Consider the following 15,711-nt stretch of genomic DNA (forward strand, 5'->3'; position numbering starts at 1 on the left):
TAGAGGGTGGGTCCCACTGGGGAGGGGCAGCAGTGGCGGGCCTATTGCGTTTCTGGGGCGGGGGTGGAGTAACTGAGGCGGTCTGTGTCCCTGAAGAAGTGGTTCACCCTGAAGCGGACCCTGGCGCACACCGTGCTGGCCCAGCTGGGGAGCCTGCAGCCACTGTGCACCGGCTGCGTGGAGCTCCGTGCCCAGCTCCTGAGCCTGGCCGGGAAGGCCCTGCACCTGTTGGCCGTGCACGCAGACCCCCTGCACCCCGCCTTCTACTGGGAGGAGAGCCTCTTGGTATGTGCTTCTGCTTCTGGCTGGTTCACAAACCTACCACCTGCGCTTAAAAAACAGAAACAAGATATTTAGAGCTCACCTGACCTCAGTAAGAACTGAGGTAGCAAACAGGTCTCTGATCATCCCCGTCAAGAAGGGCGATGTGGGCTATGGAAGGAAGGAAAGGGCGGCAGCAGCCCTGCCCGGGGCCTGCAGGGAAGGACGGAGACAGGGACTTTGGGGACAGGCCCGAGGAGGGGCGGCCGCCCTTTGCAAAGAACGGGTGGGAGAGGAAGGGCAGGCACACGGCTGGTCCTGGTCTGAGGGCAGGACGGACCCATCCTAAGTGGGGCATCCCACCCCACCCCAAATGTGGGTGTCCCTGGTGTCTCCCTCACCCTGGCAGCTCTGCACCTGGGCGTCTGGCCTGCACCTGAGCACTGGACCTGCATCCTATAGCACAGTGGGGGGCCCCGCCCACCTCGCTCCCTCCCCCGCCCCCTCACTCCCCTGCCCCGCCCCCTCACTCCCCTTCCCCACCCATACGGTCAGGTGAAGCCCTGACCCCAGCAGCTGCATCAGTGCACAGAAGCCCACACCCTTCTCTCCAGCACTCCTCACCCCCCACAAGGCTGCCCAGCAGGCCTGGTGCCCCTCGGAAGGAGCTCTGGTGACAGCCACTGCCACCGCTGGCCGTGGAAGCTCCAGGTCACCGTCCTAACCACCTCTGCAGATGCCACCTCCTCCAACTGGAAGGCACCTGCTTGGCGGTGCAGCCAGGCTTATCCCCGTAGACCCTGCTCTTTCAGGAGACCCCCAGCCCCGAGCAGCCAGGCGCCGCACCCCTGTGTGATTTGGGGCTGGTGCCTCCACTTCCCTGACCCAGCTGGGTGTGCAGGCCCCGGGGTCAGCCCGTGACTGTCTGTCCTGGGTCTCCAGGCCGCAGGACGTGACTCACATTTGAGTGAATTGATGGCGTTTGGCCCCTTGTTCAACCTGTATTTACTGAGCACCAGAGCAGGTGGCTCTGAGTCAGGCAGACGTGGACCAGATACACAGCTCCTTTCTGAGCGGGCGTCCCATCTATGAAGCGGCCCTCACCACACCCCAACTCGCAGGGGCTGTTGGGGAAACGTGCCCCCCAGGCCTCGCTTCGTGTCATGTCCCCTCAAACCCAGGGCTCCCCTTCAACCCGAGTCCTCCTGGGCCTGCTGCCCCCTAGGCAGTTTCCCTTGGCACCCTGAGGACCCCGTCAGGGGGCTTGTCTTGCAGACAGGAGGGCCTTGTTTGTGCCTTCGCCCCCGGGCCCCTGGGGCAGACTGGCAGCTGGCTCCCCGGGTCCTGGCCGGCCTGATGCCGGGGGAGGTGATTCTGAAGGACTGAAGGGCAGTGAGCACAGAAGGCCCTTGACCTGAGCGCGCCGAGGCCCCACCCTGGCTGTACCTGCCGAACGCCAGGCTCTTGGGCCAGGGTCCTGCCGGTCACCCAAATCAGCGAGATGCCGGCCCAGCGCCCACAGCGCCCTCACCCAGGGGTCCTACAGAGACGCCTGGCCACGGCGGGCACTGCCGTCCGTGCTGACGTGCGGGCCGACTGGAGGTGCGTGTTCCGTAGGGGGGCACTGAGCTGAACAGCCGCGAGTGTCTGGAGATCATCCAGGAGGACGAGGACCGCAAGGGGCCCTACGGCGGCCTGCTGGCCCTCAGGGCCACCCCCGAGGGGCACAGCAGGAAAGGCTGGGATCTGAAGGTACCCCTGCCCCAGCCCCCAGCCCCGCCCCGGGCGCGCCCTGCCTGAGGAGCCGGCCTGAGCCTGAGCCTCTCCCCGCAGAGGAGGATGGCGCTGGCCCAGCGGTACCTGGCCCAGGCGTCCGAGGTGCTGCTGCAGTGCCTGCAGGTAGCCCTGGGCAGCAACCTCCTGGACATCGCCGCAGCCGCCAGCCTGGAGATGGTGGAGTGTGTCGGCACCCTGGACCCTGCGGCCGCCTGCCAGTTCCTGGCGCTGTCTCAGGTGCGCTCTGCTCTGGGCGCCTTCCACAAGGTCCCTCTTAGCCACTGGGGAGAAGGAGGGTTCCCGAGACCCCGGTGCTCCCTCCGTTGGTGGCCCTGCCAGCCAGGCTGCAATTGGGCTCTGCCTCAAGGGTGGCGCTCATTGGAGGAAGCACCGTGGGCACCAAGAGAAGGGGGCCGGCCCCCCGAGGTTGCCCGGAGGCTCACGGGTGCACGAGCAGCAGAAGCCCTCCAAGCTCGTGTTCCTGCGACGTAGGGCAAGAGTGTCGAGCCCTCCTCCCTGCGTCCTGAGCTGCAGGCCTGCGGGCACAGCGGTGAAGGTCCGGCCTGGCCTCGCCCCGCGGCTGTGCCGGCTGCCAGGAGGAGCACCTGGGCGCCCACCTGCGCTGGACGGCGCCCAGGCCCCTCGGCAGCCTCCGTGGTCTGTTTCAGAGCTGCTCAGCCTCAGAGGGCATGCGAGACGTCCTGCTCACGGCCACGGCCAACACCAGCAGCTCACAGCTGGCCGCGCTGCTGCAGCTGCAGCACAGGCTGAGGTGCCAGGAGAGGACGTCCACCAACCTGTTTGCCAGCGTGGAGCAGAGACTGGCCGCCATATCCAAGGTGACCAAGCTAGGGATGCCCTTGACCCTGCCCCTGGCCCCGCGGCTCTGCAGACATACTCGGACCGAGTCCAAATCCTGGCTTGCTGTGTGGCTCTGGGAGGGTCACTCAACCTCTCTGAGCTGCAGCTTCCTCATGGGCCCGGTGGGGGGATAGCAGCCCACCTCCTCGGTGACAGCGAGAGTCAGCGAGCTCGCAAGTACAAATGCCCAGGGGCTGCAGCAGGCCGTGAGGGGGACAGTACCCCGGGGCTCTGCTTTCAGCCCTCACTGTGTTTGAAGAAAAGTTTTATACTCAGTCAAGTCTTAGAGTTTAATTTTGAAAGAAATTTGCAGAGCATGGTAGCTAATAGCACCTCTGCTTTTATTTGGACTAGCAAATATGAATTGGAGATTTAAAGAAATTAAACTTGATGCAACTCAACAGAGAAAACAGGCCCGGATGCTCTGGTCAAGCCCACCCTCCTCCTTCATGGGGCTTCCACGGTTACTTGCATGGGCCGACCTCATATCCCTTGACCCAGCTGCTTTCCTCCTTTTGACCTCTGAGGACAGGATGACCCTCTGTGGTGGGGCCGTCCTGTGCGCCGTGGGTGTTCAGCGGCAGCCTGGCCTCCAGCACCTCCCCAGGTGTGACAACCAAAAAAGTCACCAGGCCGAGAGCCAGTGCCGTGACCCAGGGATGGGAATCCTCCCTCCTGTGGGGCGGAGGCAAGACGGGGTGCAGGCTGCTCTGGGCCAGGCCAGCCTGGAGGAGGTGAGAAGCAGTACATGAACTGTGAAAACACTACCAGGTGAGAAGCAGTGAGGGTTCTGCTAAGATGCCTTACTGGAGGGAAACGGCCCAGGAGCCGGGCAGCGCGGACCACCGTCCTGAATCCATGAGCACCAGTGATGCAGCTTCAAAGGCGCAGAAGAGAACTGCCAGAGACAGAGCAGCCGCAGACAGACCCCCGGCTCTGCGGGGAGGCTGCAGCCGCCCTCTTGGCTGCTGGCACGATGAGCAGATGAAGAGGCAGTGGCCTGCAGAAGCGTGTGGGGCATCTGTGAGTGCAGGAGGTCTGGACAGACCCGGCCTGGAATGCGGCGCCAGTGTGACCAGCCCTGGGCCACGAGAGCCTCAACAAGTTCCAAAGCACTGAAGTCATTCAGTTTGTTTTCTAACCACAAGGAAATTAAAACGGAAATCAGTAACTAAGAGATACCTGTAAAACACACAACTGCCTTGAAATTAACCAGTATGTCTATCATCATCAGTTTGTCAAAGAGGAAGTCACGATGGAATTTAGAAAATATTTTAAATTGACTTAGAGAATAAAAATACTGTATATCAAAACCTAGGAGACTTGTCCAGAACAGGGCGTGGAGGAAAAATACAGCCTTGAATACAAAAGAGAGTCTTACAGTGATTTAAGCTGTGATTTCAAGAAGCTAGAGTAAAAACACCTAAGAAAAATAGAAAACAAATAAGAACGAGAACAGCAGAAGCCATGAAATTAAAACACACTTACGGCAGAGGAAATCATCATGACAAGTGTTGGTTCCAAAGAGAAGACTAATAAAATTGATAAACACTTAGAAAGACCCGATAAAGAAAAAAGAGAAAGAAAACAAAAATTTCGGTATCGGTAATAAAAAGACATCACGAGATCCTTCAGACATCAAGAAGCTAGTAAGAGACTATTTTTTATAACCTTACTCTAATAAATTTGACAATTTGGATGAAATGGACAAATTCCCCCCAAAATATTACCTACCAAAGCGGACAGAATGGAAAATCTGAATAATATCGCTTCAAGAAATGGCAGCTTTTATTAAAAACATTCCCACAAAGAAAATCCCAGACCCAACTGGCTTCGCTAATAAATTCTTCCAGACATTGAAGGAAAAAGTAATCCTTCAAAACACTTCCAGAGGATAGGAATAAAAGGAATACTTCCTAACTGTCTTTAAAGAGGCCCAGTGAGCCTCGATACTAGAAACCTAGCAAGGACGTTACATGGAAGGAAAATCTCTCTCATCAACGTGGACACAAAGTATTAGCAAGTAAAATCCAGCGATTATAAAAGGGATAATACATGAGGATCAAATGGCTGTGTTCCATGTGGTTTAATACTTTTAAATCATTCAATATAATTCACCGTATTAACAGGAGGAAAAGGAGAAAATCATAAGATCATCTTGATAGACGCAAAAAAAAATTTGTCAAAATTCAGCACCAGTCTGTGATTTCAAAATATCAAGATAGAAGATAATTTTCTTAATTTGATAAAGAATGTCTTTAAAACTCCATATCAAACATCGTACTACAGGACTTCCCTGGTGGCGCAGCGGTTGAGAGTCTGCCTGCCGATGCAGGGGACGTGGGTTCGTGCCCCGGTCTGGGAAGATCCCACATGCCGCGGAGCGGCTGGGCCCGTGAGCCATGGCCGCTAAGCCTGTGCATCTGGAGCCTGTGCTCTGCAACGGGAGAGGCCACAGCAGCGAGAGGCCAGCGTACTGCAAAAAAATCCCCACATCATACTATATACTAAAATTTTGAAAAATTTTCTCCTTGAGTCAGAATGACACAAGAAAGCTATCACTGCTTCTATTCAATGGAACAATTAGACTCGAAAAATGAATAAAGGGCAGAAGCACTGAAAAGGAAGAAGTAAAACTGATTATTCACAATCAGCATGATTGTGGGCCTTGAAAATCATAGTCTCTCGATAACAGATTTAACATGCAGATTTGGCAGGTCACTGCTGAAGGCTGTAAACATGACTTGTATCTCTACATGCCAGTTACAAACAAGCAATGACAATGTCCGAATAATACCGTTTTCAGTAACATCAAAAACAATCAAATACCTAAGGGAAATCTAACAAAAGATACACATGACTTCTACCCTGAAAACTGCAAACCTATCCTAAGGAAAATTCAAGAAGAACTAAGTAAGCCCAGAGGCAGCTGTATTTGTGGGGGAAGGCTCCATACTAAGATGTTTGTAAGGAAACGCCAGCTTACTACACAAGATACCAAGACGTATTGAAAACTATAGAAGGTAAGACAGCGTGGCATTGGCACACAAATGGAGAAAATGACCGATGGGACAAGAAAACGCCCAGAAACAGACCCACCACCCACACCTGACAGATGAAAAGCGCGACACTTAGGGCAGAAGAGCGGATGGTGCAGCCCTGCACGAAGGGCAGCTCTACCTGAGAAGGTAACACAGCAGAGCTTTCAGAATAAGCTTTAAGGGGACCTCTTCATGGCTTCGGAGTAGGGAAGACTTACTACGCAGGAGACAGAGGTGCTAACCATCAAAGGGGGAATGATCAGTTGTACTGCACTGACAGTAAGAACTTGTGTTCATCAAAACCATAGCCCAGGAGTCAAAAGGCAAGCCCCAGAGGAGATACAACACACGCGGGGGGCCAGGGGCTGGTGTCCTGTGTGTAGACAGGAGGTGTCCCCTCTCGGCAGGAGAAAGACTGACTGTCCCACAGAAAACAATCACAAGACTGGAATTTCACAGAAGATACCCAAGTGGCCAGTAAACTCTGTAAATGACGCGCAAGTTCACTGCTCATCAGGAAGATGGAAAACTTAAAGCCCCGTTCAGGTACTGCTAGACACCCACCAGAAGGGCCGAAAGGGAACAGGTGCAAACCCCAAGGGCGGGAGAGCAGGCGGGGCCCTGGCGGGGGTGGGGCCCGGTGGCCCCTTTGGAAGCGACGTCCCCCAGCAACTCCCCTGCGGCCGGTGGTCCCCAAAGAACAGACGTCACAGTAGCATTTGTGGCCCAAAAAGGGAGCCCACCCAGGTGCCCAGTGGCCACAGAAGGGACGAGAAGCGGTGCCCTCACCGATGGGACACTCTGCAGGCAGCAAAGGGCAGCGGGGTCAGCCGCCACGTGCGCCAGCGCGGAGGGCCCGGGCCTCGCACAGCGGGCCGCCCGAGCTGCGGAAGCCTGCCGGCGCCTCCCCTGGAGCGAGGCCGTGGCCCCTGTGAGCAGCCCGCAGCCTCCCGAGCGCCGTTCCCACGGCTTCCGTGTGTCCGCTGGCCGCCGGGGCAAGCGTCCCAGAAGCCCCTCCGCACCTCCGTGGGCTTGAGTGCCGACGCTGGTCGGCTTTGGGCAAAGCTGAAGCTCATTTCATCCGAAAGTGGGGAATGGGCTTCTGAGCGACCGCTGCTCTTCGGGGAGGCGGCCCGCGGGGTGCTGTGTGGCCCCCGCTGCGGACCCTTCCCCGCAGAGAAGGGGGACCCGGGTCCGGGCAGGCTGAACCGCCGGCCGCCCCCGCCCCCCGCGGCCTGCGGGCCGGGAGCGCGGGTCCTGCGCGTGCCCTGCCGGTGTCTGCGCGGGGGGCGCTGGGACCGCGGGGAGGGGAGAGGGCGGCAGCTGTGCTGCAAGACGTGCCGGGGCTTTTCCGTGCGCCTTTGGGCTCGGTGCCTTTGCGGGTGTGCGGCGGCGGGTCGGGCTCTGGCGGTACCGGCGGAGCCAGGGTCCAGGGCAGCGGTGAAGTCCGCGTGCCTCTGCTGCCGCCTTGTGGCGGCGCCCGGCCCCGCAGCCGCCGCCCGGCGCTGACTCCTGACTGCCCCCCGCAGGCTTGGCAGAATCTCTGGGTCACCGAACAGCACTTTAACTTCTTGAGTGAAATCCCTCCCACTTTTCGGATCCTCTTTCTGCACCACTCACGGGACAGGTGAGGCCTTCTCTCTCCTGTTCTCGGGCTTGCTACCCAGGCTTCTGCCCGCTAAGGTCCCTGTGGACAGAGCACGGGGCTGCCAAGCCGAGGGACAGACAGGCTGGCGGGGGCTGCCCGCTGAGGGGGGCGGCGGGGGGCGACCGTCCCTCTGCCACGATGGCCAGGCTGGCCCGTACGACCCGGGGAGGGCAGAGGGCACGGTGCCACCTCCCGCCAGCACGTGGCCCTGGTCTGAAGTTCACTGCTCAAGTGGCGCAGAACCCACTGGTCTGGGGAGAAGCTGGTGTCCCAGCCTCTGGCAGCACCGCACACAGACCCCCCAGGGGGCCGGTTTTAACCCTGTGTCTGACTTGGCTGGGGCACCGCAGGGAGGAGGCTCCTGTTCCCAGCAGGGTGGGTATGTGGCACAGAGTCGGCCTCGTCGTCGGGGCTCCTCTGGGATCCCCGGAGCCGGGCTTTGACCCCACCCTACGTCCTGCCAACAGGACCCATCTGTATGGCGCTGCCTACGAGAAATCCAAGTTCATCCCCGCAGCCAAAGGCAAACTGCCCCAGGTTGGGGGTGAGTTCTGCCGGAGCACCACCCTCGGGGTGTGTGCAGGGGTGCGCCCACCGGCACCAAGGCCGAGCGTGCGCACCCGTTCCCACCCGCGGTCCCCTCAGCCCCGGGGGGCGTTCTGCGAAGCCGCGTGTGGGGACAGCGGCGGCGTCTGTCTCTGCAGGCTCCTGCAAGGTGACTCGGGTGGCCGTGAGCCCAGCCGCCTTCTCCTCCCTGTTGGCCAGTGCCCAGCAGTTCCGGGAGCACACCCAGGCTGAGGCACACAGTGAGGACACGGCCCTGAGCCCAGGCTTGGTGAGGCCCCGAGCCCGGTGCCAGGGCTGCTTCCACCCCGCAGGGCAGGGTGGGGAGGCCTGGGCGAGGACCACCCCCCAGGCGCTGCTGGACGCCGGGTCAGGCTCCCCGACCAGGCACGGGGCCAATCCTTGAGCCAAGTCTGTTGCAGACGCCTCCGCGATGCTGGCAGAGGAGTCGGGGGTGGGGGGCTGCTGGCTGCTGAGCTGGGCCTGTCCTGGGGGGTCGCCTGCAGGGTCTCGCCCCTCTTCCCCTTTGACGCCTCTGACTGCGGCTGTCTTTGGGGCAAGAAGGAGTCAGAGGGCGCAGCCCTGAGAGGGGAAGAACACGCTGTGCAGAGGCTCGCGGAGGTCGTGAAGCCCATGGAGGAGTATCTGAGGCCACTGTTCCCGCTGCTCAGCTGCCCCCCGGAAGCCAGGTACCCATCGAGGGCTGATTCCTGAGGAGCTCAGGGACAGGGTGCGGAGAGCAGGCGCCGTCTGGATTGCCCGAGCCCTCGAGGTACAGGGTCGTGTCGTCTCTCTGTCCCCACAGGTGCACCCAGGTGTGCACAGGTACAGGGACACCCAGGGCTGCGGGGCGCGGCCTGCAAGCACTCCCTGAGTCCCAGGGCCAGCTGAGTGACTGGCTGTGGGCGTGGGAAAGTCAGAGCTGTTTCCTTCGTGGAAACTCGCATCTCTGAGGCCACAGCGCCGTAGGCTTGGTGGGATTCTCTCTGCGCTGAATCGGACCGTTCGATTAAACGGGAGACGTGCACAGGCTCTTTGAGAACAGAAGCCCGGGCTCTGTCCGCCTGCCGTCGGAAGGAAGTCTGGCCCTGCTTGAAACCTTTTCTGGGGGCGTCCCCGCCGTACGGGCCCCTGCCGCCCTCTGAGCCGCTGGCCTGGGTGTGAGAAGGAGGGGAGAGCACGGTGAAGTACCTGGCCCCTTGGGTCTGTGTTTGGTGGGAGAGAAGGTAGGGGTCGGGCAGGTGAACTTCCCTGATTGGCCAGCAGGCCAGAGCATCCTGAATCCTGTGTGTTCACATCCTGCCTGTTGTCCCTGCCCGCATCTCAGGAGACCGGTCCCCAACAGCGGGCCGGGAGAGTCTTGTGGCCCTCACTGCCCTGGTGGGAACAGCCTGAGGAGATGCTGTCCCTGTTCTCAGTGATTTTCATGGAGTTGTTAAAACTGAATCTCTGCCTTTGCCTTTCAGAGCGCCGATTCCCACAGTTGTTGCGGATTTGGGAAAATACAAGGGCAAAGACAAGGAGAGGGAAGAGTCCCTGCCGCAGGGTGAGTGGGGCCCCAGGTCCGTGTCTGTGGGATGGAGGCCGGCAGAGCTGCGCTCTCTGTGGCTGCAGCGGGGCCGCCGGGGGCAGCCTTCCCGGAAGGTTCGCGCCACCCCGCCACTGCCCACGCGACCGCAGATGCCCCTGCCCTGCCGGATGCCCGGGCAGAAACCATGGTGACGTCGCCGTCACCCTCCTGAGCACGTCAGACGGCAGGAGGGCAGACGGGCCTCCCAGGTCAGCAGTCTGCTGCTTTCCTGCGTGGAAGATGAAGTGCTCTTGTTTGCTCCCCGCCACCTGCCCCGTGGCTGAGCCACCCGGTGCCCGAGGTCCCAGGCCGCGCCGAGGTGTGCAGCTGCCGGGAGCCCAGTGACCACTTGTGTGACGGAGCTTCTGCCCTAAACGTTCCCAGATGAAAACCCGCTAGACTTTAAGTAACTTGACTTTGCAAACACATCAGTTCCACTGACATGTGTGGTGGCCTCAGCCTTTGCACCGGTTTCCCGACGGCTGGAGAAGCCGTGGTGTCAGGGGAGCGCCACTACCCTTCCTCGAACGGAGCTGTCCCCAGAGGCCGTGGCCCCTGCCTGGACGGCCCTCGGGGAGGGGGGTTCGTGCAGATGTTCGTCCCTTGAAGGGGCTCCCTGGTGAGGCCGCGGAGCCTGGGCGGCCCTCAGAACCTCAGGGGACCCGACGTCCCCATGGCCTGGCCTCTGTCCAGGTCCTGGCTGTGACCCGGCCGCACCGTCAAAACCAGCGTGTACCCCCAAGACGGCGCTGGCGTGCCTGCGAGCTGTGCCCGGCTCAGATCCTTCCCGCGTCTCTTGCCAGGCGGGGGCTGCGCAGCAGCCAGACGGCCTCGGTGGCGAGGGGCAGAGCCTGGCCCTCAGGTGTCTGCCGCTGCCTTGGTAGCCGCTGGCGTTCCCACCCACAGTGCAGCCCGAGGTCGCAGACAACGTCATCCTGATCGCTGACAGGCACCTTCTGGAGCTGCCGTTAGAAGGTCTCTCTGTGTTCGATGAAGGGATGGTCTCCTCCGTGTCACGAGAGTTTTCTCTCCAGATGCTGTGGAACCGCCTGCATAGAAAGGAGACAGGTAAGAGCTACACTGATACTTGACTTTAAAATGCAAATATTTAAGTGACTTTCACGATAAGAGAATGTAACTCTTGTCAAAAAATAGTTATCAGATGTTACCATACTTCTCGAGGCCCTGGTTCATTCAGAGAACACCTGCTATGAGCCGGTGCTCTGTTAGGTGCCAAACGTGCCCTGAACAGGAAATTTAACTTTGTTCTTGGCCTCACATACTTCTGTTTCAAAGGAGGGGACTGGTGCTAACCAACCAACTACACAGTTAGTCATCAATCAGATGATGAGAGGCAATGAGGGAGAGGACAAGGGGGACCTGGCTTGGCCTGGGGGTGGCTGGGGACTCAGGCATGATCATGTTCTGTGACTTGGATGTGCCTGGGGTGTGAAAATTCTCCAGGATGTACACTGGTGCTGTGTGCAGTTTTCTGCATGTATGTTGCACTACGATAAATATCAAATTACATTAAAAGTAGATAGATTGGACTTTTGTTTTCATCCAAGATGAGGTGACAGGGACCAAATTTGCCCTTCCAGCTGGAACAACAAAAACTCAGACAAAAATACATGAAACAGGGACTTCCTTGGCAGTCCAGTGGTTAAGGCTTCACCTTCCAATGCAGGGAGTGCAGGTTCGATCCCTGGTCGGGGAGCTAATGTTGAATTGTAACAAATTCAATAAATACGTTAAAAATGGTCCACATCAAAAAATAAATAAATAAATAATTTGAAAAATATCTGAAACAGCAGTTTTCAGATATTGGAGAACAGGCAGTGGGGGACAGCAATCCCCAAGAGAGAGAAACAAGCAGGTGAGCCCCAGCTTTCTGCCTGGAGAGAGCCCGCAGGCTGCAGCACATGGTGCGGGGGTGGGGACCAGGCAGAGCCTAGCGGTCTCCCCGAGGCGAGGAGACGAGGGGCTGGGCACCCAAGGCGGTCCTGGGAGGAGAGACCTGCAGAGGGCCCCCCTCAGTCTTCTGCTGAGAGCCGGTCAGTGCAAGCGTGTGTGGAGACTACAGCCAGAATGGGACATCTTACAATTCACAGCTACCAGGTACAGGCCTCAAGGGATCAAACTATTTCCAGGTAACTTAACCGCATCTCGAAATAAAGCTCAAGATGGGTAGAGTGTTTTTAAAAATCCAGGACCCAACAAGGGAAAATTCAAAACGTCTGACGTCCGATCAAAAACCACCTGGCATGCAAAGACCCGTGGTTGAGAGAAAAGCCAATCGAAAGCGAACCAGAGGTGACCCAGGTGACAGTTCCTGGAACTATAATCCAGGTGTTCCAGGAGGCGGTAAGCAAAGACACGGAAGATGTAAAACGGACCAGAACTGAACTTCTGCTGAGGAGGGACATGCCCTGGGCAGCATTCATGCAACTTGACACGACAGGAGAAGAGACTAGTGAGCCTGAAGAAGTAACAGCAGGAAAAAACTGAAAAAAAACAAAAACAGAAACAGAGACAGAGCACCAGTGCGCTGCTGGACAAAGTGAAGCGGCCGGACCTGCCTGTAACTGGAGTCTTTGCCGGGGGAGCATTTGAGTTAATAATGGCCAACTTTTCCCAATTTTGATGGAAACTGTAATCCTGCAGACCCAAGAAGTTCAGTGAATCCCCAACAAGACATAAAACCATACCAGGGACCATTGTAGTCAGGGTGATTAAATCCAGTGACGGAGTATTTCACAGGCAGCCAAGAAAAGAGACACATTATATATCCAGAAACAAATACAAGAGAGTTAGCAGACTTCTCGGCTGAAACAATGCAAGCCGTGAGGAACGGCTTTAAATTATTAAAGAAAATATCTATCAATGCAGATATTTTTGAAAATAACTCTCAAAAACAATGGTGAAATACTTTTTCAGAAATAGGTGAGCTGAAAGAATTCTTCCCCAGCAGGCCTGCCTACCCCACAAGAAATGCTTCAGAGTGTTCTCCAGGCAGGAGAAAAAAGGGTGGGAACCTGCATCTGCAGAGAAAGAAACACCAGAGACTGGAATTAGGCGGGTCAGTATTTAAAGCTTTTTTCTTAATTTAAAATCTCTTTAAAAGATTTTGACAGGGGCTTCCCTGGTGGCACAGTGGTTGAGAGTCTGCCTGCCGATCAGGGGACATGGGTTCGAGCTCTGGTCTGGGAGGATCCCACATGCTGTGGAGCAACGGGGCCCGTGAGCCACAACTACTGAGCCTGTGCGTCTGGAGCCTGTGCTCCACAACGAGAGGCCGAGACAGTGAGAGGCCCGCGCACCGCGATGAAGAGTGGCCCCCACTCGCCGCAACTGGAGAAAGCCCACGCACAGAAATGAAGACCCAACACAGCCAAAAATAAATTAATTAATTAAAAAAAAAAGATTTTGACAGCTTGGAGTGAAAAATAATAGCAACGTGTCGTGGGGTTCTACAGCATTATCTAAATGTAACTTGTGGGGCAGCAAAGGCTGGTGGGGGGTGGAGAATGGAGGCTCGGGTTACTGGACCAGCACAGCCACTGAAAACAGAAACAAAGAGGTACAGCTAGTACACAACGAAGAAGTCAAAATGGAATCATAGAAAAAAATATGATTAATCAGAAAAAGGCAGAAAAAAGAAGGGACATGGAACAAAGAAGAGACAGGACAAATAGAAAGCAAACAGCAAGATGGTGTGTTTCCACCCAACCACATCAGTAATCACAGTCTCCGCACAAGGTCAAAACATCCCAGTTAAAAGGTAAAGATCACCTTTGGGAATGGAAACGCAAGGTCCCAAACATGCTTCTTTAAGGAAATCAGCGTAAATAAAAGGACGCTAATGGGCCAGATACAAAGGACGGGAGAGAGAACAGGTCTTGCGCCCCCAAGAGGCCACGGTGCTGGGCTCACCAGGAGCTGTGGGCGGGGCCTCGGGCTCAAGCCCCGCCTATCTGCAGCCCCTGCTGCTGGCGAGCCCAGCCCTTCCACATTTTATGGGCCGTTTGATGTCCTCACTTGTGAAAATCCGTTCTAGTCTTTGGCCAGTTTTTCTCTTGGGTTATCTGCCTTTTGTTCTTTAGGTTTGTATAAATTTTCTGATCATTTTATGAACTACAGATGTCCTCCCAGTCTGCAGCTGGTCTTTTCACTCCTTTATGTGGTACCTCTTGGTGAACAAAATATTTGAATATAGTCCAATGTATCCATCTTCTCTTAACAGCTGGTGCTTTTGGAGTCTTTTTATAAAGAACATTTTCTTACCTGAAGATCATGAAGGTTCTATGATGTCTTCTAAATGGGTCTCTCTTTTTGTCCTTCACGTCTTCACGTACCTTCCATCCGAAATCGGTTTTGCACACAGTGTGAGATAAGGGGCAGGTCTCTCTTTCCCACGTGAGTCCCCCGCTGTGCACGCCCCATTCACTGAAAGGGCCTTCCTGTCCCCGCCGCTCTGCGCCGCCAGCGCTGTCTGGAAGAGCAGACCACCCCCTGGTGGGGTTAGCAGAATAGCGGCCCTAAAGGTGCCCACGCCCTGACCCCGGGCCCCAGAGGAGGTGCCCTGATGTGACAAAAGGGCCTTTGCAGATGCAGTGAAGGGTCCTGAGATGGGGAGACTGTCCTGATTGTCTGGGTGGCCCAGTGTCACCGCCAGCGTTCTGAAAAGAGGGAGGCAGGAGGGTGCGGAGGTAGCGGAAGGGGCTCGTGGCGCCTCTGGAGGCTGGAAAAGGCAAGGGAGCCGATTCTCCTACGGAGCCTCCCAAGGGAAACAGCCTCCCTCGCACCTGGACTTTAATCCAGTGGGACCCCTTTCGACTCCTGCCTCCAGACTGTAAGGTAATAAATTGGTGTTGTTTTAAGTCCCAACATTTGTGGTAATTTGTTACAGCAGCAACTAGACCCTAATACAAACTCTCACCATAAAGTAACAAAAATACTGCATAAATGTGAGTGAAGTCTTTTCAATGCATTACGGAGTGGGGATAAAAAGGATTCTGCAGGTCCCAGAGTGAAGTGTTCTCAGAGCCTTGAGCCCTTCAGGCTGGAGGAATGCCCTTTGAGTGTTACATATTCATGGCAAACCTTTAAGGATAATCACGAAAGAGCATAACTGGTGTATAAATTCCAAACCAGTAAAGAGGGAAAATGAATAAGAAAAACAAGTGAACCAACCCCTCAGTCGAGTTACAAAGAGCCAGTGGTGGAGATGCATACACGGAGCAGAGGACGGAGAACCCACGGGCGAAAAGGTGCTGTGGCCCATCCATTAGGTCAGGAACCGAACCAGTGAGTGCAGCACACCTGCCGACTAAAGACACCGTAAACAAGAGCGCGTAGATGGGATGCCGGCCACGTGAGACTCTCCTGAACAGAAAGGGGGCACAAAAGCCAGAAAGCAGAAGAGCGGAAAGAGGAGCCGGGCGGGCGAGCCCCCAAAAGGGCCTCCATCGCACTGTCCGCCGGAGCCGACTTCACCGCCGCGGGCATCCGCAGGGTCATCACACAGTGATAGCGGTGAAGTTCGTGGCAGGATCAAAGAGCCTCGATATGGGAAGCAGCAAGTAACAAGCACCGGGGGCGAGGCTGGTGGCCACTCCCGCGATGGGAGATTCCTGCACGCCCCCACGACTGAAAGGTCAGACAAGCAGAAAGGGCGCAAACAGCGAGAATTGCGGCAACGCACTTAACAGACTTGGCTTAACGGACACGTGGGCCCTGCGTCTACAACTTAGAGACTCCCATTCTTTTCAGGTGCACGTGAAACAATCACAGAAACTGGCTGAGGCCACATGTGGTTAGGTTAGAAACCAATTCCCAAAAGACGGATTTTTTAAACTCCCATACATCTGGAAATTTTAAAACACTGACTTCTAAAAACTCCCGGGACTCAGAAGAAGCAATGATAGAAATGCCAAAGATGGCTGGATGTTACCACAGCAGAATCTAGAAGGATCCTTTAGCTTTAAATG

At 56.4% G+C, this 15,711-nt stretch overlaps 1 protein-coding gene across 1 annotated transcript in view; it reads left to right on the plus strand.

Annotated features, from left to right (window-relative positions):
- Positions 1 to 15,711, plus strand: part of CFAP46 (cilia and flagella associated protein 46) — a 90,557-nt gene that overhangs the window by 67,840 nt on the left and 7,006 nt on the right. Inside the window, exons 41-50 of the mRNA XM_067708970.1 lie at positions 97 to 285; positions 1,879 to 2,013; positions 2,095 to 2,274; positions 2,706 to 2,876; positions 7,469 to 7,566; positions 8,055 to 8,131; positions 8,292 to 8,422; positions 8,716 to 8,840; positions 9,618 to 9,697; positions 10,628 to 10,789. Of these exons, the coding sequence (XP_067565071.1) occupies positions 97 to 285; positions 1,879 to 2,013; positions 2,095 to 2,274; positions 2,706 to 2,876; positions 7,469 to 7,566; positions 8,055 to 8,131; positions 8,292 to 8,422; positions 8,716 to 8,840; positions 9,618 to 9,697; positions 10,628 to 10,789 (1,348 nt within the window). The remainder of the gene's footprint in view (positions 1 to 96; positions 286 to 1,878; positions 2,014 to 2,094; positions 2,275 to 2,705; positions 2,877 to 7,468; positions 7,567 to 8,054; positions 8,132 to 8,291; positions 8,423 to 8,715; positions 8,841 to 9,617; positions 9,698 to 10,627; positions 10,790 to 15,711) is intronic.

Source organism: Pseudorca crassidens, chromosome 16 (assembly GCF_039906515.1).
Source record: "Pseudorca crassidens isolate mPseCra1 chromosome 16, mPseCra1.hap1, whole genome shotgun sequence".
Taxonomy (NCBI): Eukaryota; Metazoa; Chordata; class Mammalia; order Artiodactyla; family Delphinidae; genus Pseudorca; species Pseudorca crassidens.